Source organism: Crocuta crocuta, unplaced genomic scaffold, assembly GCF_008692635.1.
Source record: "Crocuta crocuta isolate KB4526 unplaced genomic scaffold, BGI_CrCroc_1.0 scaffold189, whole genome shotgun sequence".
NCBI classification, from domain to species: domain Eukaryota; kingdom Metazoa; phylum Chordata; class Mammalia; order Carnivora; family Hyaenidae; genus Crocuta; species Crocuta crocuta.
This window is the reverse complement of record NW_027551564.1, coordinates 4600608-4624117: the sequence shown is the minus strand read 5'-3', so window position 1 is coordinate 4624117 and position 23510 is coordinate 4600608. Positions and strand designations below refer to the sequence as shown.

Sequence of the window (23510 nt, the reverse complement as noted above, 5' to 3'; positions counted from 1 at the left end):
TCAGTACTTCTTTGTTATTCATGATATATTATAAACTAGATCTTCAGCTTCTCCCAATTTATTACCACCTTAAAAGAGTAAGCCTGGTTAGGGAACAATTTAAAATTATTCACTTGTATGCATATGAATTACATATACAAGTACGTTTATCAATTATATAATGCCACCATTCTGGGCTTTTGAAATTAAGAAGAGAGTGGTTACTGGCTAACCTTATTAACCTTATTATTTTTTCCTCCCTTAACATTTTATACATTCTATTGATCATATAGATTCACACAAATCACAAATTAAAGCTCAGCACACAAAATGGAAAGAAACCTAAAGGGATAGAATTTGCTCTTCAAGAAACTGGAAGATGTTAGTGGGACATTTTCTTCCAATGATATAAAATAGGTTCGGTGATCTGTTTATTTATAACAAATACATTTATACTTCCCGTTTTAAGTTCTAGGCACGTTTACCACTGTAAGAGCTGAGACAACCTGAATGGCTGGTGCTGCCGAGAGCGCCTCGGTGAAACAGATCATGCACATGTCATCCGCGTCTTGCTTCAGTGTGGTGGCGCTCTTATCACAGCCGTGCAGGCAGGGCAGACAGCGCTCTTCGTTTTTAACACCTCCACATGGATGGCCACAAGGATGCGTCTTACTACAGGCTATCTTAGCATATTCCTATAAATATAAATCATAATGGCATTCCAAATATCAAAAAGGGCATATATCCTGGTAGTTGTATCCATTATATTAATTTTCCAAGATATTTCCCACAGGAAATACACATTTAGGTTATGTAACAATAAGGTTATTTTTATTGTTCATTTGAATATAACTTAAAGATCAGCAAGGATTTTAATGTGTAATTTTTAATTAAAAAATTTTTAAAGTGTAATTTTTAAAATATAATTTGTTGTCCAGTTTGCTAACATACAGTTCAATTTACATGAAAGGAATGCTGATAAAAAATGAAATATAATTTTAAACTATTTATTTTCATGCATAGTCCTGAAGCAAAAAAAGTCCTGATATACAATCTCCTAATCACCACCTATCTCCTCACTAAAATGGTATAAAAAATATTTGGGTATCTTTCATAGCGGGGCCCTATTCAAATTCTTGTTAACTGACTTAAGGAACTGAAAATATTTGGATAGCATGGAACATGTGTATGGGTGTTCAGAACTAAAGAATTCTTAAATACTGGAAGTTTTTTTATAGGGAAATAAATGAGTAAAGTATGTAAGAGGTAAAGGAAATACAGTCCACACATTTTTACCTGTTTCTAGCACAAAAGCAAACATTAAATATATATTATGATGGTAGCTGATAAACACACAGTCTGGTTTGGGCTTGAGAAACTTATCCATTCCCTAGCTCTGCTAAACAATTTAACTTTTTTTTTTTTTTTTTAATGTGTGTTTATTTTTGAGAGAAAGAGCGTGAGTGGGGACACAGAGAAAGGGAGACTCAGAATCTGAAGCAGGCTCCAGGCTCTGAGCTGTTAGCACAGGGTCTGACATGGGGCTCAAACTCATGAATGATGAGATCATGACCTGAGCCAAAGCTGGATGCCCAACTGACTGAGCTACCCTGGTGCCTCAAGAATTTAACTCTTGACATGGGGAATATACTAATTTAGAAAACTGAAGTGATGCTGAGCTCTAACTCTTATTTATATGAAGTGAATACGTCCCGAAGGAATACAAGCTATTCCTTACTGGGACAGCCTGAATGTCTCCTATATACTCACCTGGCAATCTGCATCAGAACAAACACTGCCAACAGCAGATAACTCTGTCCCACTCCTGGAACCACAGAAGCGGCATGCTTCTGAGCTACTTGTGGTGGGTTTGCCTAGGTTCAAGCAGATAAAGAAAAATCTAACTTAAGGATATGTTTCCCACATATTTTAATGCAGCTAAATAAAAAAACAAAACAAAACAAAACAACCAACAGGAGAATCTGGTGTATATCAGTTGCTATCATTGGGAAATCAGCCTGGTGGTTTGACAGTAAGACAAGCAACTAAAGATCTATCTGAGGCCAAATGGATAGGAAGTTGAGCAGATAAGACAAATCCCCAGCTCCGAAAGCACAGATAAATATACTTTGCATACAAAATGTAATAAAAATTAGAGAATAATACACAGAAGAAAGATAGCTCTTTAAGAAGTTCTACAATAGCAAAATTATATGGTATAAAAAAAACCTATCATCAGATAATAAGAAGCTTAAATAAACAGAAGAATTCCCATCTAAGGAACTAGAGTAGACAGAACAATATGAAAAGGAAATTAAATGTCTGAAATCATCAAAGAAGTAACAGAATCCAGAAAATAAGAAAACAACAGGAAAAAGAATAGGAAGATTTGAAAAATGCAGCTCATGTGAAAACACAGATATAAAAATTCTAAATATAATAGTAATACACAGAATTCAGCAATATTTACAGGAAAAAAGTTTTTTTAAAGGATAGTTTAATTCATGAATACAAGAATGGTTCAACACCAGAACATTTATAAATGTATCATCTCCTATTGGATGATAGGAGAAAAAGAAATCACCTATGAGAAGGAAAGACCATGCTTTTGTATCATGAAAAATTACTCCTAGAGTTAATTCGTTCAGATTTGCACTCCACTCAAACATCACAAATTTTTTGTCAGTCAGACAAAAGGCAGAATACAGGGGTTCTGAAAACTAAGAATTCATAAAATTCAATGTAACTTTAAGTTGAGAATATAACCAGATTTACTTTAGAAAAAAAATAAAAAATGAAACACCACATATTTTGGAGATAAAATGATTTGCTCAAGGTAACACAGCCAGTGAGTGACAAACCAGGTTTCCCGACTTGTGGTCTAATGTTCTCTCTACTATATAACATTGTCTAGTAAATATAATAATACAGTGATCAATGATGTCATAGTTGCCAGAATATACTCAAAATAATCCACATTGAATAATTCACATTCATATCATCCAGTTCAATCATAATCAGTAGTCATGGGTCAATCTTTTTTTGAAGGCATGCTTCAATCATAAATCCTCTTTTACCTGTGTGCTCTCGGAATTCCACCATTGCCTTCATTGTTTTTGAATCTGCTAGTGCCATCAACCAGAACAATTTGGTTCTACCACAACCTTCATGAAGGTCAACCTTTATAGCTTCTTCTTCCTCTTTGAAGACCTATTGTTTCGTTAAAGAAAAGGGGAAAATATTTTATTTATCACTTGGAAAGAGGAAGTGTAATATTTAATTACTCAAAAAAATGGCTTTTATTTACAAAGCACTCTAAGAAGTTTCAGATATTTCCAATCTTGTCTTGAATCTTCACAACAACCCCGTTTTTTAAAATGCAGAAATGAAGTCTCAGAGAGGCTAAACAACTGTCTTTTTACACAGCTGGTAAGTGAGGCAGTTGGGAACTCCACTGAGGTCTCTGATCCCAAAGTCCCCTTTTCCCATTACATCAAGCCTCTTCCCCCGATTTATTTCAAAATTTATTGGCTGTATCTTATGCTCCAGATGCTGTTCTGAGTGTAAAGACAGACATCTTCACCTGTCTTTGATGGGTTTTGGTTCGCCGATGAAGATGAAGGAACCTGTCACAGTCGGTGCACAGATTTCCACACACGTTGCATAAAATGATTGCTGCAGTTTCTCCATCATCATGGTTGTCACACATAGGCTAAAACAAGTCATTTCCACATGTTACTTTACAATAACAAGAAAGTTTCAGACACACATACAAATGGAATGTAATTTATTCACAACAATGTTGTTTTGAAGTCTATTAGGAATTTAGAATCTGAACATTAAACAGAATTATGGCAAGTGTACTTAAATATAAACATCCCTCCAAACCTCTAATTCAGTAATTAATGTGCTGAGCAGTTTCAATGATTAATAAAATAAACATGTATACTTTAATGACTTAAGACATTTTCTCCTCCTACATGCAAACATTCTGTATGCTAAATGAGGAAATGATTCATTCTGAAACTTAACATTAATGAGAAAATGTTGAAAGGGCCTATATAATGTCTTCCCTTCCAGTGAATGTAGGCACACCTGTCAAACCTACTTTAAGTACGGTATACTTGTGAATAAATGGTATGTCATGGTGCTTCTCTTAATGCTTTATTTCCTTCTTTCCATAAGACTGAAGAACATTTAGTGTGGCTAAAAGCACATTTTGATGTGGTGCAAGCATGGCTCAGAGAAGAAGGGGAAAACTCTTGTATATAATAATTAAAGCCCCTAATAGACTATGAAGAGAGGACCCTAAGTGAAACAGACTTGTGAGATGACCCGGGCAATGTGACACAATTTTGCACTAACTGTGGACTTGCAGGGTTTTTTTTTTTTTTTTTTTTTAAGCTAAGCTAAAGCTTACTTATAAAGAAAAACAAGACAGGAGGACATGTTTTTATAAAACAATTCTGATCTTACCATTTGTTTCTGCTGCCCGTCCTTTCCCATCCATCTCCCTGAGGAGAGACGATCTACATGGTCCTGATCCAGCACGCATAGTGATGCTAGAGCAAGCCAGAGCTGTTAATAGGAAAGGCTGTCACGATACTGAATTTTTAGGAAAGACTTAAAAAAACACTGCCTGCCTGATCCATGATAACAACTCAACAAATGCCAGCTGAATTTGAAAAAAAATTGAAAACACTCCAGTTTTCCTGATGTGATACCAGGTGCACATGCTCATTGCTGTATGTGTCGTGCACATAGTAGGTACTCAAATATTTACCAAATAAATCACTGCTGCTCTGATGAACCATTCTGCTTTTTACCTGACATATAAAATTATCGTTTTTGGGATATACAAACATTATATCAATAAATAAACTTATTGAATATTTACTGTACCAGTGCCTTTTGCAAATTTTTCCATCTAGCATCATCTGCCTAAGGCACTACATTCCAGGGAAGGTGGCACAATGGCTGTCTAATTTGACATAGTCCCATGAGTCGGTAGGTGGGTACCTATTAATTCTTCTGGGTAATAACAGCTCCTCAGAAGTCTCTGTACCCCTCTAAGTGCCCAGCACTATGCTTGGTATATACTTTGTTGGGAATACGATGTATCTAACAAACTTTAGAAAACAGTCCTCAAAAAGAGTTTAAAACTTTCTAGGTCTTAAAGGGTTAAAATTCAGTTTTACATGGAATGATACATTTCTTCATTACTGGAAAATAGTTAATTACTTAAAAAGTCCTTAAGAGTGAATAGAGATGAAGAGTAAGACAGGGAAAAGTTAGAAAACGGAAAACAAACAGATGAAGAAAAACAAAGTGAGCAAGGAGAGAGAGGAGTGCAGGGTAAAAGAGCGTGGGTATGGTGGAGAAGTGGTGTGGACAGAGTAATGCTTTACACGTCACACTCACTAGAAGCAGAGTGTCAGGCGGCTTCTTTTGCCCTAGAGAAATACAATTTGTCTTCTTCTGCAGACTTGTGAAGATTATATAGAGCTATTTCTGTCAGTGTTTACTTCTTAATGCTGCCACGCTGCCCTGTTTCAAGGAAATCCCTAATCTCTTTGGGAAGTATACAGGCCATGAAATTTTGTAGGTTAAAAATTACTATAGAGGTCTCAGCTGAAGAATGCACTCCTTTCCCTAAGAGATTCTGCCCCACCCTGCTCTGGGAATACACTTTTTACTTTTTTAGAAGTAATGTCTATAAATCCAGTAAGTAGGCTCTACTTTAGGATAATTGGGCCATACCAAAATGAGTAGGGAGGGCCTGGTCTTCAAAGGACTTTGAGTGTATTTGAGCATAATGTTGACACTAAATTTACAGTATAAGCTACACTAAATACACCATCAGAAAGATCACACATGGTAACTTAGCCTTTTCCTACCAGTTTATCCTTAGCTTCCTAAATAATAACAAAAAGAAGTGATAGAGAACATACAACAGTGAATGTGAATGTCTATAACCACTATACTTAGTTCCTAATTCAAAAAAGCCTTTCACACTTTTTCAATAGAGAGAATATTTGGTTAAAAAATTGGATTAAGCTGACTGACTGATTTAAGCTTATTCCAACTTATTATGAGAAAAAGAACACTTAACAATAAAGACTAAATGAAAAGAAACTCCTACCCTAGTTGTTGCAATACATCTCACTGGAGATCTAAATTCTTCCTCCATCTTGGTCAAGGCAATGATGGTTTCTGCTATGGCATTTTTCGTCACTCGGGACCATGCTTCAGACAGATGACCCTATCAAGCAGGAGAGAATTGTTTAATAACAATTAAACAATTGTTATTGTTTTCTCTTCTTAAATAACATCTCTTCTCTTAAATAACATCTTCTCAACAATAAGGAAAGATTTATTTATTATTGCAACTTTAAATCAAGGGCCATACTTTTGAAATAAAAATCCATCATAACTCTATGAAAAACTCAACTTCTAATCACTAATTTAATGAATGAAAAGTCAATAAAAATTAGGTCTCAATTCCTATAGAGCTCAAGGGTATTTCCTCTTACATTTAGATAAAAACAACAGAAGTACTAAGGTATCTAAGTTGGAGAAATTCTGATTATGAAGACTTGTTATTTAACACAAAATTCATGTTGCTAAGCTAAGTCCTTCCAGATGAATATTACTAGAACCCAAGAGCATAAATGGGTTTAAATTACAACTACTTTATTTGCTAACTTGATCTTTGCTGAATATAAACACTTGACTATTATACAATTTAGGTATTCCTAAATCTTTTCCATAAATATTTTTATCTTGAGAAAGACTCGTTGAGAAATGAGAAAGTTCTCTATTTCACCAACTGAGGAAATCTTGCTGCTGGGAAAAGCGACAGAATTTCCTATTTCCCCAGAATATCCTTTCTAGGATGCTATCAATCTCTTAAAAGAGCAGTTCCATGGGTGCCTGGGTGGCTCAGTCGATTGAGCATCCAACTCTTGATTTTGACTCAGGTCACGATCCCAGGGTTGAGCCCCGCATCTGGCTCCATGCTGGGTGTGAAGCCTGCTTGAAATTCTCTCTCCCTCATTCTCTCTCCCCCCACCCCTCCCCAGCCCCTTTCCCCCTCTCCCCTGCTTGGTGCTCTTTCTCTAAAAACAAACAAAACAAAACAGGACAGAACAAAGGGCAGTTCCTCCTCTACCACCTCTTCTGAAATGCCTTCTGTCTGGTCTGCCTCTCAGGAGTTCACGCTCCAGAGCACCTTGCCCTCTCAGACTGGAAATATAATGGAATGTGAGAAAACTAGCAATATGGAGCAAACAGTAAGAGCCAGGTACTCTGGAGAAATAGTTCCCTTTCCCTCACACTCCCAGATCTCCCTGAAAAGCCAACCTCTAAAGACAGTGGTATTAATAAAGAAGAGTAGGGGTGCCTGGGTGGCTNAAATAAATAAACATTTAAAAAATAAATAAATAAATAAATAAATAAAGAAGAGTAAAAGTTTTATAAACCAGAAGAGAACTAAAAAGAATGAGAAACTTTAGGGAACCCTGTTTTTCCTTTAGGTTTTTGGATTCTGGCTGATTTGTAGAGCTCAAAAAGTATATTTTATTTTTTAAGTTTTAAAGTTTTAGAAGACTAACAATTCTCAAGTAAATTAACTGGGAAGCTTGAAATGAAGTTTACACAAAAAACAAATATATCACTGACTAAAAAAACAAACGGTGCATTAACCTACTAAACAGAAGCTTTAAGTGAAGCAAAATCACACTAATGTACTTCTGCTATGAATGTAGTACAATAAGCCTGTTTTAATCAGATTTCTATTGTACTTCATTGACATAATGATCAGAGAGATGGAACTCACTGCTGCCATATCCTTAATAAGTTTAATGATGATCTCTGAGATCTGGGTAGGAGTTGAGCCCTTCATCCACCAATGACTTTCACCTCTTCGAACATAACTACAAAGAAAAGTCAGCATTTGCAAAACAATCAGTGACGGTTATAAATAAATATGCTGAAAACTGCTATTTTAGTATGTATTTCAATTTTTTAAATGATTCAAAGTATTTTAAAAAGAAATTAATCAACATATCATTCATAATCTTCTCTTCAACCCTGAGAGAGCAGCTATTCTGATACATGTTCCCTTCTAAATATTTGTTCCTATATTATTTTTGTACCCTGCATCTTCTAGAACATTGCTGTTCAAAGTATATCCACAGAGCACAAGCTATTTGTTACCAATCCAGACAGATATTGAGGGCTGCACCAGAATGTCAACTATGTCACTGGGTGTACTACTGTTTATTTCAGTTGACATTGTTTTTTCCTTTGCAAGACTATCTGGATGGAGAGAGCAGTACATTGATTTATATTCTAGTGTTACTTGCTTAATATCATGGACTGATTCTTTGACTAGTAATGTTCTAGATGTCTAATTTTCTGCTGTTACACACTATTCTGCAACGAACTTCCCTGCACATCTTTGTCCGTAAGTATAAACATTTGGTAGGTCAAAGGGTAAGCATATTTTCAATATAGTAATATGTTACTAAACTGACATCCAAAAAGGCTGTAGCAATCTACGTTAGATGTCGTAATGCCTATTTCTTCATAATGCTGCCAAAACAAAGATATTTTCCTATTGTTGTATCTCAGGACTAACTGCTCATTGTATATTTTTCTATCAGTTGTCTGTCTTTTCTAATTAATTTGTAGTCATTTCAAAAAATATTATGACTAATAATTCATTCTCTACTATATAGGTGTTAAATATTTTTCCAGGTCAGTTTATATTTTAAAAACATTTTAATATTATTGTCTATCAGTTCACTTTCATTCTTATATAGCCAAATCTGTGAATCTTTTCCTCTGACTTTTTGGTTCTGAGTTTTAAGGAGGTCTTCCTGGATTGAAGATTATAGAAATATTCTTCTATAATTTGTCTTAGTGTAGTGTTAAAAGAAATATACATAAAGTTTTAATTGATCTCAAGTTTACTTTTGTATATGGTGTGAGATAGAGGCCTTCAATTTTTGTTTTTACACGATAAGTATTCCAGTATCACATATTCAGCACCCGTTCCTTTTCCCACTAACCTGAAATGACACTTATTACATATAGCATTCTCTTTCATACATGGATTAGTTGTTTATGGTTTCCATTTGGTGAGCAGGCTAACAAGGTAGAATTTGGGATCCTGTCTTAATTCTACAAATAGTAGCTCAACTCTGTTCTATTTTAATACTAAAACGGATGCAATGACCAACCTGGAATTGAAAATCATTGGGAGAGTGACCGTAGTAACACCTTTGCCCACAGTGGTACCAGCCGTTCCTGTGATGGTAGTTCCTTTGGCTTTGAGCTGTACTGTGAGTGCTTTGGCGATGCATCCCAGAAACATGTCCAAGATACCTAGTTTATTCCAATCTCCTTTCTCTGTTGAGTGAATGATATCACTGATATCTGCTGGGGGGAGGGATTTCACTCCTATGATGCTGGCCAGACGATTAGGGGTCACTTCAGGCAACACTCGCCTTAGTAAGGAGGTTACCTGATAAGAAAAATGAAAGGAAAGAATGCCTCTTAAAGACTGGTATTCTAAAGTTTTCGTTTTTTTTTAATGTGCTCTGCTGCCTTTCTATGACTTCAAAAGCTTTGAGAAGGACAGAAATATGACTTAAACACTATTTTTAATTTCTCAAGTGGCAATTACCCCTCCAGGGCAGCAAGAAAAAGACATGTCTTTTATTTGGTCAAGATTCAAGAGGGGCACCTGGGTGCTCAGTCGGTTACGCATGACTTCAGCTCAGGTCATGATCTCATGGTGAGTGAGTTCAAACCCCACATCAGTCTCTGGTGCTGACAACTCAGAGCCTGGGGCCTGCTTCAGATTCTGTGTCTTTCTCTCTCCCTCTCTCTCTCTCTGTCTCTCTGCTCCTCCCCCCTCTCAAAAATAAACATTAAAAAAAATTTAAAAAAGATTAAAGAAAAACCACACATCTCATGGTAATAAGACAATTAGTAGACAGAATACTCTTTATCACAACAGCACATTCGTAAAATGGAACATATTTTATTCTCCCATATTCTCATTACAGTGAGTCAAAAATAAAAAAGCATGGAGTTAAAATACAATCCAAAAAACCAAATAGCAGAACAGAATAAAAATCAATACTTAAGACCCTAAGGTGAATCTCTTTGCTAGTGTAATTTTTTAGCAGTGTTTTGAGGAACAAAGTAAGTCAGAAGGTAAGTGCTATGACCAGTCACCTGTCTCTGGACTCGAGGAGATGCCGTGTGGAGCAGAGAAAAGAGATCTTGGAGCAGAGTCAGCTGCTGAGCCAGATACTGCCGGCCCACGTTAGAGCCACTCAGCGCTAAGACCATAGAGAGCAGCTCAAAGCAGTAGGCATCAGAGGAGGCATCTTCGTCACTGGGCTGAGAATTGGCATTTTCTTTGCTTGAAATGGCATGTTCCCACTCTTCACGAACTCTGGTGGCTTCCATGCGAATTGCCTGGACGATGTGAGCACACACCTATAAAGGCAACATGAAGAAAACGTAAAAACATACTTATAAGTCAGATTTACTATTTCTAGTAAAAAAAAAAAGAAAAGATTTACTATTTCTAGTAAAAAAAAAAGACAAGAATATTAGTTGATACTCAATTTAACACTCTTTTCCCAGTTTTTTCTCTATCATATCGTTCTCTTAACTCATCTTAAAAACAATTAAGGAAAACTAGCAGAACTATGATTAAAAATCTTAATATTTAAATCAACTCCTATGTAGAAACTATCTATATACAAGTTACCAATACCCATACCTGTGGTTTAAGACATCAAACAAAAGCAAATTACCATATTTTATCACTTCTAAGGCATATTTTCCTCCCACATTTTAACATTTCTATTCATAATGTGCTTTATAATTGATGGCATTCACAATGTAACTGGCAGCAAATTTTCATTTTTTTAGTGATACATGAAATAACAGCACATTTTATAACTGGTAGCATTTAAGATTCAATGAAACGCTGTTAAAAAGATAAAGCACAGATAAATTTATTTACTTAAGCAAGATTAAATGATGCTGAAAGTTAAATTAATGGGCTAATTTAAAACCAGTATTTTATTCGACATCTGAAACACTAATTTTTGTTACCCAGGTACTCCATTCATTATATGAACAATCTAGTACTACTCCATCTCCTTATAATTAAAAATATCAGCAATGATTTAGTTAACACTATAATTGTTCAGAAAAAAAATCAACTGACAAACAAGAAAAGTGGGAAAAGGAACACAGAAAATCCAAATGAAATCTGATATAGGTGGATATTTGACACCAACATGAAACAATCCACCTGAAAATGAGAAATAACAAAAGAGCAGCAAGGTCAGAAAGTTAACAATCATAAAATCTTTAAAGTGATTCAGGTATGCCAATATACTAAAGGCAGATACATTCTGCAGGATCTATAAAAGAGTCAGCATAAAAAGTCTCTATAAATTTTGGAAAATACTTCACACCCTTAAAACAAATAAAAACTGATGTGGACAATGAAATGACAATTTACCAACCTGTTTTTGTAAATTAGTCAGCTTACTCCTGCTGAATATGATTCCAACCATATGTTCTTTCAGGTCAGCGTCTGATGTTGCCTTTACATAAAAAAAAAGGGGGGAGGGAACCCCGGTTCTTTGAATAAAATTTGTATTTGAGATCTTAAAATATTTTAATAGGTAACTATGAAGGTTATTTTATAAGATGAATTTATTTTAACACTAAGACAAAGGATAAAGTCTGAAGAAATCATTACTGGCTAAGGTGATGATAAAAACAGCAAAATTTCTGAATTTAAGAAATCCAGAGAAGCATACTATCTTTTCATGAACTTCTTTAATTTATCATTTTGGGTCACTTTGGATTAGATCTATTTCTAAACTGTGGATATCCCACATTTAGATGTTAGAAGAACAATTCAGAAAATGACATTGGGTTAAAAGGAAAATATCCTAACAAAACTCTTTGATAATGGTGTTCTTAAATTAGGCTAGTCTACCACTACCAGTAATCAAAGAAATGTATCATGAAGAAGAAAAATAAAGGCTTCAAGTTTATAGTCCTTATTATGTGAATGGAACTCTTAGGTTACAGATATATAGCTGTATAGTTATCAGATACATACGCTCTTATTGAATCTTCACAATAAATCCATAAGGTAAAGTCTAATATTCTATTTTACAGGTAAGAAAAGTAAGGCAAGCCACTCTTCTACAAATAAAAATGACTCTTAGTTTCACATCTCTTAAGACAAAGAAAGCTATAAGAAAATGTAACTCCCATCTTAACAATGAGAAAAACCTGATAATCTACAAAACCATACATTTTTTGGTGCCCATCATATAGCTGAGATTGGAACCCAGGTAAACTAAAATCAAAATAGACAAATCCATATAGCTGGACACTTCAAAATGTTTCCTGTACTTGATAGAAAAGGTAAATGAGCAAACTAACAAAAATCAGTAAGGCTCTCAAAGACTTGAACAAAGCTATAAACTAACGTGAACTAATTGATATTTATAGAACCCCATAACAGAAGAAAAGCAGAGTTCATGTTCTTTTCAACAGCATGTGGACATTCACTAAAATATATGAATCAGAACTCAAATCTTCACAATTTTTACAGACCTGAAATTATACAAAGTATATTCTCTGATCACAATGAATTAAAATAGAAATTAGAATAGAAAGCTATCAGAGAAACACCCAACTATTTACAATTAAACAAGAAACTTCTAAATTACCCAGAGGTCAAAGAAGAAATAAAAAAATATTTTGAATTGAATGAAATGACAAACCATATATATATCCAATATATATATATATAACCAACACACCAAAATTTGTGACACTCAACTAGAGCAGGGCTAAGAAAATGGCACTATTATTTACATGAGAAAAGAAAGATATCAAGTCTTTGGAAAAAGAAACAAAAGCAACAAAGACCAACATCAAAAACGGTCAAATCAAAAACAAAGCAAACAGATGGAAAGAAGTAATAGAAGATAGCCCTGTATCCATTACAAAAGGTACACTGGTAGAATAATTCTTTTGCTACTTGAAACACTACCTACATTATACATTAACAAATGAATTCCTTTTAGATAGTTACTTTATCTCCTTATTTTTAAACTTCTTTTCATAATTAGTTTTTTTAAAATCGGTTTGAGATATAGTTAACATACTTTACTATCGCTCATTTAAAATGGACAATTCAATAGCTTATGTGCAACCATCACCACAGTTAATTTTAGAGCATTTTCATCACCCTGAAAAGAAACCCTGTACCTTTTAGTTATCACTCCCCTAGTTAATCTCTTCGTTCTTATTAAAGAAAAATAAACTAAGTTTAAGCTAATATTACATAACCACTAACATACATATGAATGTACCAATTAGCTTTAATGAATACAAGAAAATGAAAAAAGAAAAATATATAAGAATATTCATTCTGATAAAAATTCTCAGAGCAAAAAATCTGGTTAACATCACACTTAATGGTGAAAGACTGAATCCCTCCTAATAAGATCCGGAAAAGGCAAAGATGTCTGATCTCACCACTTTTATTCAACATGGTACTGAAAGGCTTAGTCATTACACTAACACAAGAAAAGGAATTTAAGGCATATAGGTTGGAAAGGAAGTAGTAGGGGCACCTGGGTGGCTCAGTCAGTTAAGCTCGTCCGACTTCGGCTCAGGTTATGATCTCACGGTTCGTGGGTTTGAGCCCCATGTCCGGCTCTGTGCTGACAGCTCAGAGCCTGGAGCCTGCTTTGGATTCTGTGTGTCCCTCTCTCTTGCCCTTCCCCTGTTCACATTCTTTTTCTCTCTCTCTCTCTTTCAAAAATAAATAAATATTAAAAAAATGTTTTAAAAAAAGGAAAGGAAGTAAAACCAACTTCTTCACAAACAATATGATTATCTATGAAGAAAATCCCAAATACCTACAAAAAAGCTTCTAGAACTAACAAGTGAATTTAAGAAGATCACAGAAGTTTAAAACATAAAAGTGAGTTGTATTTTTATATACTAAAAATGAACTGGAAAGTGAAATAAAAATACCATTTACAGTGGCATCAAAAACAATTATTATTTAGGAATCATTATAGTTATTAGGGATCAATTTATTTATTAAAAATTTTTTAAAGTTAATTTATTTTGGGAGAGACAGAGACAGCGTGACTGGGGGAGGGGCAGAGAGAGAAAAGGAGAGAGAGAATCCCAAGCAGGCTCCATGCTGCCAGTGCAGAGCCTGACTAGGGGCTTGAACTCATAAAACCACGAGATCATGACTTGTGCTGAAACCAAGAGTCGGACGCTTAAGTGACTGAGCCATGCACGTGCCCTTAGAGATCAATTTATTTTAATTAAAAAAATTTTTTTTAAATATTTTATTTATTTTTGAGAGAGAGATGGAGACAGCATGAGCGGGGGAGGGTCAGAGAGAGAAGGAGATACAGAATCTGAAGCAGGCTCCAGGCTCTGAGCTGGCTGTCAGCACAGAGCCCACTGGGGCTCAAACTCACGAACAGCGCGATCATGACCTGAGCTGAAGTTGGATGCTTAACCGACTGAGCCACCCATGCACCCTGGGATCAATTTAATAAGATGTGTACAAGACCTGTATACTGCTGACAAAACACTGCTGACAAAAATTAAAGATCTAGATGAATGGAAATATATATCATGTTCATGGATAGGAAGACTCAGTATTACTAAGATGCCCATTCTCCCCAAACTGACCTAACAATTTGGTACAATTCCAATAATATTCCAGATTAGTTTTTTGTTTTTGTTTTTTTGGAAGGGGAAAGAATTGACAAGTTGGTTCTAAGCTTTATATGGAAATCTATAAAGGAGCAAGAATAGCCAAAATAACTAAAAGAAGCAGGCTGGAATCTGATTTCATGATTTTCTATGAGCTGCAGTAATCAAGACAGTCTGAGGTTGGTGTAAGAATATATAGATCAATGGAACAGAGTAGAGAGAATAGAAATAGACCTACATGTTTATGGTGAATTTATTGTTGATAAAGGACAGACTTTTCAACAAATGGTGGTGGAACAACTGGGTATCTACATGCAAAAATAAATAAAACTCAACCCTTGTCTCAGACCTCATAAGACTTGAGAAAAACTAACTTAAAAGGTACATAGCTATAAACAAAAAATTAAAACTCTAATGTTTCTAGAAGAAAATATTTGTGACATTAAGTTTTAGATAAGATACAAAGACCCTAAGTCATTAAGAAAAAAACAGATGGGGTGCCTGGGGGGCTCAGTTGGTTAAGCGTCTGATTTCCACTCAGGTCATGATCTGATATTTCATGGGTTCCAGCCCTGCACTGGGCTCTGTGCTGACAGCTCAGAGCCTGGAGCCTGCTTGGGATTCTGTGTCTCCCTCTCTCTCTGCCCCTCCCCCACTGGCACTCCATCTCTCAAAAATAAACATTAAAAAAAAAAGGTGATTTTCTGTAACATCTAAAGATATAAGAATATCGAGACCAGTCAGGGTTGACTTGTCTTTTTGAAAATAGATGAGGTTTGGGGCCCCTGGGTGGCTTAGTCGGTTAAGCGTCCGACTTTCGCTTAGGTCATGATCTCGTGGTTCGTGGGTTCGAGCCCCGCGTCGGGCTCTGTGCTGACTGCCGGCTCAGAGCCTGGAGCCTGTTTCAGTCTGTGACTCCCTCTCTCTCTGACCCTCCCCTGCTCACGCTGTCTCTCTCTCTCTCCTAGAAATAAAAAATATTAAAAAAAAATAAAAAGAAAAGAAAATAGACGAGGTTTTCCTTTTGGGTAGAGTGCTTTAGGCAGACCAAATAAGTAAAGGCAACTGCGTTTTTTAAAAAATTTCAAGGAGCGCCTGGGTGCTCAGTCAGCTAAGTGTCTGACTCTTGATTTCGGCTTGGGTCATGAGCTCATGGTTCGTGGGACTGAGCCCTGCGTTGGGCTCTTTGCTGATAGCATGGAGCCTGCTTGGGATTCTCCCTCTCCCTCTCTGCCTGTGTCCTGGCTCACTTGCACACACATGCTCTTTCTCTCTCAGAATAAATAAATAAGCATAAAAAAAAAAGGAAATTTCAAGAACAATATAAAGAACACGTTCTTCCAGTAAAAATGTACTGAATGCACGTGTGTTTATGCCATGGACACAAAGACAAATCAGATATGGTAATTGGTCTTTAAGAAGCTATGGTGTTGTGCAAATCAACATATAAAGGAAATCAAGAGACTCCTAGAAATTAGTATGAAGTTTAGCAGAAGGAAAACTGAATATTGTTTGGGAGAAATCAGAAAGAAGATTCCTGGAGAAGACAGTATTTTTTAACTGGACTGTGAAGAACAGATTAAATGGAGGAAATGGAGGAAAGAGCAGATAATTAATGGTACACAGTGCAATAAATGACTAAGTTAATTTTACAAATCCTAACATTTGAATACTACAGCCCAAGGTATATAGAGCAAGTTTTGCTGTTACTCACAATACTAGTTAGATCATATATAAATAGGTGATTTCTTTTGATAGTTTCTTTATCTTCTAATTAAAGTAAAAAATATTAACTTCATATAAATTAATGTCACATATCCCTTAAAATCCATAGCAATAGATGGATTATTTCATGTAAGAAAAGTAAGAAAATGAAAAAGGGAAGTATTTTTAGAATACAAATAAATACATTGTATACTTTTTCCTCTCCTTCAGGTGATGACAATAGTGCTTTTTCCTCTTGCTCTGGTGTAGGTTCAGCATCTCCAGAGATGAGCTTTCCAAAAACCTGATAAAGACAAGAATGTGAGAATGAATCAATGGCAGTAATTACTAATGTGAAAACTAAAGGTTGCATGAGCTAATTCTGTAGGTTTTATAATATTACCGTTCTTGCTACAGGCTACTACTTTTAAGAATTAATGAATGCAAAGTGAAACACAGGGGTTTAGGGCTAGGAGAAGAGAAAAATGGGTCACATGTTTGCCAGCCATCTCTAACAAGCTTTACAAAGTATTCTGTTGCCCTTTGGTATTAGTACGCCTAAGATATGATTTCAGTGTATCATATGCTTGAATCCGGAGTAAGGACACTCACTTGAGACGTAATAAGTCTGAACACTCGCAGAGTCTCGGCTTCACAGTTTCTTTGCTGGGCCACACTGGCTGAAATCTGGCCAGCAATTTTTGTGCTTTCACCATCCTTCCAGCCCAGGACTTTTACTTGTCGAACTCTCAGTGTGTTTTCTGGGCCCTTTAATTCAATCTTGATGATGTGATTATCCCCTCCTGGAAGTTCACTTGTTACCCAACCAATGTGCCTGGAATCCAGATCAACCTAGCAAATGGAAAAGGGATAGAAACTTGATACAGTCCTATCACTCTCTGATCAAGGTCCTAGACTTAGCGCTAATAACTGCAAGCTCAAATAACAAAGACTTGTACAGAGACTAAGATCTACTGCGTTATTTCGCACTATCTTACTTAAACCTTGTGAGGATAAGTAATACTACAGTAGCTATTATACAGATGAAATGAGGTTAACCCAGGTTGAAGGATTCTCAGTAAGAGATAGAGTTGAGAATTAAAATATAGGTCTGACTATTTTCCATGCACAAGTTATATTAAGTAAAATCATTAAAACAATTTATGTGACTGTCCTTCCCCTAATCTGACTGTGAGGAGAAATACAGATAAGCATGAAATCCTATTTTGTGCATCTTCACATTAAACAACTATTTAAAGATAAGCATTTTTTTAAAGACAGATAAGCATTTTTGATATGGAGTTACTTAATATGCTCTACTTTTGAAGACAAATTATATGATATGTAACTGCATATTTGTGATTCCTTATTTCACTGAGAATGTAACTTTTCAAGGATTAAATTTCAAGGCACTATGAAATGGTTTTTTGACACTAATCATTTGATAAAATGAAAACTGTTCTCATGGCATTCAATGTCTAAGAGAAACAACGTGGGACTTCTACATTATATATACAGACATATAAATTTATATTATTTTAAATGATAATGCCAACTTCCTAGAAAAATCATTAAGCATAAATACTGTCTCACTGAACAGATTGCCCCAAATTCTTTAGACTTTTAAACAAAATTTATTATTTGTTTAATCCAAAATTTCAATTTATTCTTTCAATGTGATTTGAAAAGCAAAACAAATAGTTAACATTTATGGGATAAGAGCTTTGATAAAGTGTCACTAACACAGGGGAGTTTATACAGAATGCCCACATACAACCTAACTTGTTTCTAGAGTTCATTGGTAAACTGACTTGCAGCATGGATTTAGTCACACTGTTGTAAGTGACAGATTTTCAGACTAGAGGACAAAATCTACATTTTAACCTGAAGTGTAAGTGTTAATTGTGAATGGGATTTATGATGCATTTTAAGGTGCCCTGCCTGAATCTTTCTTTGTAAGGGAGCAGGAGGCAGAGTGGAGGACTGTAGGTATAGTATAATCGATAGTGACAGGAGAGCATTTAGGGCACTCCTGGATATTAGCACAGGGATGGTTGTAAATGTTCCTATATCTGGACTATTGTCAGTTTAGGGTTTTGTAAATAGATGATTTCCTAGAATACTTTGGTAGCATGCCTAAATTAGAATTTAATAGAGGAGGCTGAGAAGAATTTCTCCCTAGGTACCATTTAATGACAAAATTTTGATTACCTGCTTTATTCTGCACAAATCTTCTACTGCTTTGCCAGTTAAGAAGGTCATTGAGGTAACTTTATTCTAAAATAGACAATGCACAATTATTATTCCATACTATTGCTCCTGAATTTACAATGATATCTTACAGCCTACTGATATCACATCAACTCTTCTGCATGTCTGTCATGGATTCTTTCTTTTAAAAAAAATTTTTTTTTAATGTTTTATTTATTTGTAGGAGAGAGAGAGAGAGACAGCGTGAGCAGGGGAGGGTCAGAGAGAGAGGGAGTCACAGACTGAAACAGGCTCCAGGCTCTGAGCTGGCAGTCAGCACAGAGCCCAATGCGGGGCTCGAACCCACGAACTGCGAGATCATGACCTAAGCGAAAGTCGGACGCTTAACCGACTAAGCCACCCAGGCGCCCCTGTCATGGATTCTTTCTAACTGATCTCACTCCACCTGCCCAACCAGCCACATTCTTACAACTCCAGTCTTATCTTGTTCTCAAAATTCTACCTTCAGTCTCCATGGGGTCTGAAAGAAAAGGCTGGCATTCCCTCTTTCTATCTAAAGTCTGAAGATTTAAATTCTATCTCTATCATGAGGCCTTCCAAAAACTCTACTTGTCATTCTTGTCTCCAGCTTCTGGAGGCAAAAGCAAGGAAGGCAGGTGACTTAACTAACAACTACTCCTGAGAATCACAATGTACCAAGACCGTCTTACAGTCTTGGAGAAGGATATAGGAGAATAATGGGCTTTGTCCTCTCGAGATCCCTGCCGCACTAGGGAAGGAGCATTAACAAACAAAATAAATGTCAAACAGAAGTTCAGTATCATTAAGTACCGAAAAGATCATGCTGGTACTAGAGCCAGAGACCTTAAGGTTGAATAAACTTAATGCAAAGCACATCAAGAAATAGATGAACACATTAATTCTTTGGAGCACTGCATACTTTAAGTACTCTAGGTCGATGCAGTTCAAACAACTGCCACGTATAAGGCACTGGTGGTGGGCAGGCTGGGGATATACAGGTATGGAAGCCTCAAGGATGCACAGAACTTAAAAGGAAAGCAGATGTCAGCTTATCTACTGGGGCTTTTCAAAAACGAATACTGCTGTGATTATCTCCCTGAAAGATGTCAAACTGATTGGAAGCATTGTTCTGAGGGAGAGTGTGTTCTGGCTTAAAATATACCATGAGTCAAAGTTAATTTTGTACTGAACAGTAAGTTCTAGCTAGAAAAATGGTTTGATTTGTTACACTTGACTTTCTAGTAAGATAAAGTAGTTGTACCAGTCGAAACTCTTGGCTCTGAAGAGGAGATATGCTTACAACCTTTTCGCTAAGCCCTTGTTCTTACTCCCCGCCAGGGAAGCACCGCAGCTGCACACACGGACAGGAGCTGGGGGTGGCTATGGATGCTGAGGGGTGCTCTGACTGCGGATGGGGCTTCTCGGGTTGGCCTTCTATTGAAGTTACCCAAGCCCCAACCCCACCACTCTCGCTCTTCCTGGGAAAGGAAATGCACAAATGGGATGGGAGCAGCTTGGCAATGGTCAGAGGGGATTCATTAATATCATTATCTGCTAGCAAGCCACATCCATTCTTTTTTTTTTTTTTTTTAATTTTTATAAATTTTTACTTAAAGAATTTCTTTAACGTTTATTTTTTAGAGAAAGAGAGAGACAGAGCATGAGCAGGGGAGGGGCAGAGAGAGAGGGAGATACAGAATTTGAAGCAGGCTCCGAAGCAAGCCACATACATTCTGAGGGAAAAAATTCTAAGGAGTGACCTTCTCCAGGAATGGGGAGAGAAGCATGCAGATTTGGCAGTTGGTGTCTTCTTCTTGGTTCTTAACACTGAAGTAAGTAGAATGCTTTTTCCATTGTTTGGTGCCTTTTGTAAAGGAGTACTTAATTCTATTGAAACAGGTGAACAGGCTAGTGCTAGGGAGAATATAAATTATGATAATTTAGGTTAGTCTAGAAACTCCACCAGCATCACCAAGACAGCTAAGGGTGAGGCTTAGAAAGCTCATTACATGAGCTAATTACATGATAAGCCAAAAGTGTATTCAGTGGCATCAGAGTAATAGAAAGAAGAACCTAGAGAAATGAAAGGGTAATTTTTATAGAAGAGTTACTGACAGAGGATTTCTCTGCTGGTCTTTTGAGATATTGGGAGAATGTGATAGGCAGAGTTTAAGGAAAGGACTTCCAGGCCAAGAGAATAGCTTAAACAAGCGCATGGGGTTAGGCAATTTCACAGCAGACATTTATTCCGGTTAGCTGTAGCCAGGATGTATTTGTAATCACACCTCATTTTAGAACTGGTATACCATAGTGCCCCCCCTAGTCCTATTAATCTGTTTTTAGATGTAAGATTTACTTGGGAAATATAAAAATGCTGTTTGGTTGGTGAAATTCCACAAGAAAATTTTTTTTTGCTAAACTTAGAAAGATAGGGCATGGTCACTGAAGGTCTGAAAAGAACTAATGATCCACAAATTAAGTTTCCTTTCTTACCCCTAGATCGCGGGAATTGTCCACATGGACAGATACATAACGGGCATTGATTCCTTTTACACAGTTGATGGTGATGTTCTTAGTTTTGTTTTTATCCTCATCTCCTGACTCCCAAAAGGTTTCCGTAGAACCATCTGTCAAACTGCCAATCATGGCAGGTCGGCTTGAAGTTTTTATGTCTACAATGCTGGTTAAGTCCTTTAAGCACATTACTATGCACAATTCCTACCAGAAACAAACATACATTATTACAACACTGAAATGGGAATCTTTCACAATAATAAAACAAAAGAGGTGAGATAAGAAATGAATGAATCAAATTGTTTATGAGTGGCTTTCAGTTTCCCCTTCTATACATTGTTGAATATTAACAGGATAATAGAAGCTAACTTTCAATGACTGACCTGACTCATCGCTTCAAAGCCAGACTGGATACTGATGCTAAAACTTTCTTCACTGTCTCCATCATCTGATTTTGAGAGAATATTGTTAATGTGATGAAAGACATTACTCTGATGGAGGAACTGGTGATCAGATTGCTTGAATTTCAGACTCCAGCACCTAAAAAGATATAAGCAATGTATTAAACAATTCCTAAGGGATTCCTGGGAAAGCACTCTGTAGTTAAGATTTTTAAAAATCTTAAAACAAAAATTTTTTAAAATATTTTATTTATTTCTGAAAGAGAGAGAGAGAGACAGAGAGACAGCATGAGCAGGAGAGGGTCAGAGAGAGAAGGAGACACAGAATCTGAAACAGGCTCCTGGCTCTGAGCTAGCTGTCAGCACAGAGCCCGACGCGGGGCTCGAACCTACGAACCGTGAGATCATGACCTGAGCCAAAGTTGGACGCTTAACCAACTGAGCCACCCAGGCGCCTCATGATTTTAAAAAATCTTAATGTTCTAGGTAAAAACCAGAAATGAAAAAAATTAGGGAACAGTATCACTGCCTTTTTGTGAGAAATCAAGGTAATTTCTTTGGAACACGGTAAGATCTAAGGAAAGTTCACTCACTGTACGTATAGAAAAGTTGTATACATGAAGATCAAGGCTGCAGAAGCTAAAAAGGTAATAAATCAATCTTATAGACACCAAAACAGTCTCTCAAATTTATTAGTCTTACAATTCTATACTAATTAAGCAGAGTTACATATACTCTGATATATAACACAACCTGTACTTCAAAAATCTTGTGAGGAGGAAACACAATCTCTCCTCTACTTGTCTTTAGGGATGTGGGTAGCCAAAATTCACTCCAACAACCTACAGTTTATAAAAACCAGAGGAGCACTTATTTATATGTGTGGCCCAGTGTGAAGATCTGATGACAAGGTTCACTATGTAGAAGTAATGTTAAGATCTCAGCAGGCTCAGACTTAAAAGTAGGCGATGTTCCTCAAGGTAGTTTTAGGCTCCCTTGCATATAACAAAGGTTTCATTTTTCTTAAAATTCTCTTCAGTTCAAAACCCTATTCTGATTTCTGTTTCTGAGATTTCTTTCTCCCCCTCCCTTTTGTAACATTTAAGATTTCTACTCTTGGGTAGCACTGAGACAAGCTACTTGGGGTAGAAGAGGGGAAAAAGTAAGGAAAACTGTTACAGACTGGGATAATTCAGAGCACTAAGAAGTGTATTATCCTCATTTTACAGAGGGGCAAACAGGTGTGAGCCAAGGAGGAAATTCTACAGTAAGACAGTAATGAGGGAAGCACTACTCACCTAATGTAGAGATTCTTCAAACCCTAGAATTTACAAAGGTCTTTTGGGCATTTCGAGCTTTGAATACTACGTAAAATCTCTTCCTAGAATACTGAGATATAAAATTACCTTAGGGCCATTTGCTGTAATGAACTGCCACTGGGCAGAGACATCATAAGATCAGAGATAGTTTGAAGTAAGCGGTGAAATGTATGTGGTAAAGGGTGAGCGGCTTCCCCTGCAATCACTATATCTGAGAGGGGATGTTCGCATACTCTCGTGTCTTTCTCCTAAGACAGAAATTGAAAGCAAATTGATTAGTCTGTATGCTGGGAGGAGCTTTTCCCCACAAAAAATATTATGTATACTTAAAAGTGTTATGTATACTTTAAAGACAGTCATGTACCAGAAATGTAAACAATAAAACCAAAACCAAAGCATCCCCAAAACACACATTCACATTAATTATTTTTGTATTACCTTTTAGGGAAAAAGTGATGCAGTCACTCATAAATAAAATCACCAAATGAATCCTGTAACTGTATCAATTCTAGTGTGCTCACAAATCTCCTAGTGTGGTGACTCTATACGT

The 23510-nt window shown here is 36.2% G+C and overlaps 1 protein-coding gene across 4 annotated transcripts in view; it reads right to left on the bottom strand.

The window, feature by feature from the left end:
- Positions 1-23510, bottom strand: part of MYCBP2 (MYC binding protein 2) — a 269414-nt gene that overhangs the window by 11771 nt on the left and 234133 nt on the right. For 3 of the 4 annotated variants that reach the window (XM_077750062.1, XM_077750060.1, XM_077750061.1), the window contains 16 exons: positions 23048-23208; positions 21624-21780; positions 21220-21444; positions 18706-18771; positions 17107-17346; positions 16700-16798; positions 11541-11621; positions 10228-10494; positions 9225-9508; positions 7817-7913; positions 6122-6241; positions 4456-4557; positions 3563-3691; positions 3057-3189; positions 1750-1853; positions 486-674 (listed from right to left, as the gene is read on the bottom strand). In XM_077750062.1, coding sequence (XP_077606188.1) covers positions 486-674; positions 1750-1853; positions 3057-3189; positions 3563-3691; positions 4456-4557; positions 6122-6241; positions 7817-7913; positions 9225-9508; positions 10228-10494; positions 11541-11621; positions 16700-16798; positions 17107-17346; positions 18706-18771; positions 21220-21444; positions 21624-21780; positions 23048-23208 — 2454 coding nt within the window. The remainder of the gene's footprint in view (positions 1-485; positions 675-1749; positions 1854-3056; positions 3190-3562; positions 3692-4455; positions 4558-6121; positions 6242-7816; positions 7914-9224; positions 9509-10227; positions 10495-11540; positions 11622-16699; positions 16799-17106; positions 17347-18705; positions 18772-21219; positions 21445-21623; positions 21781-23047; positions 23209-23510) is intronic. The other variant, XM_077750063.1, reaches the window with a different exon arrangement.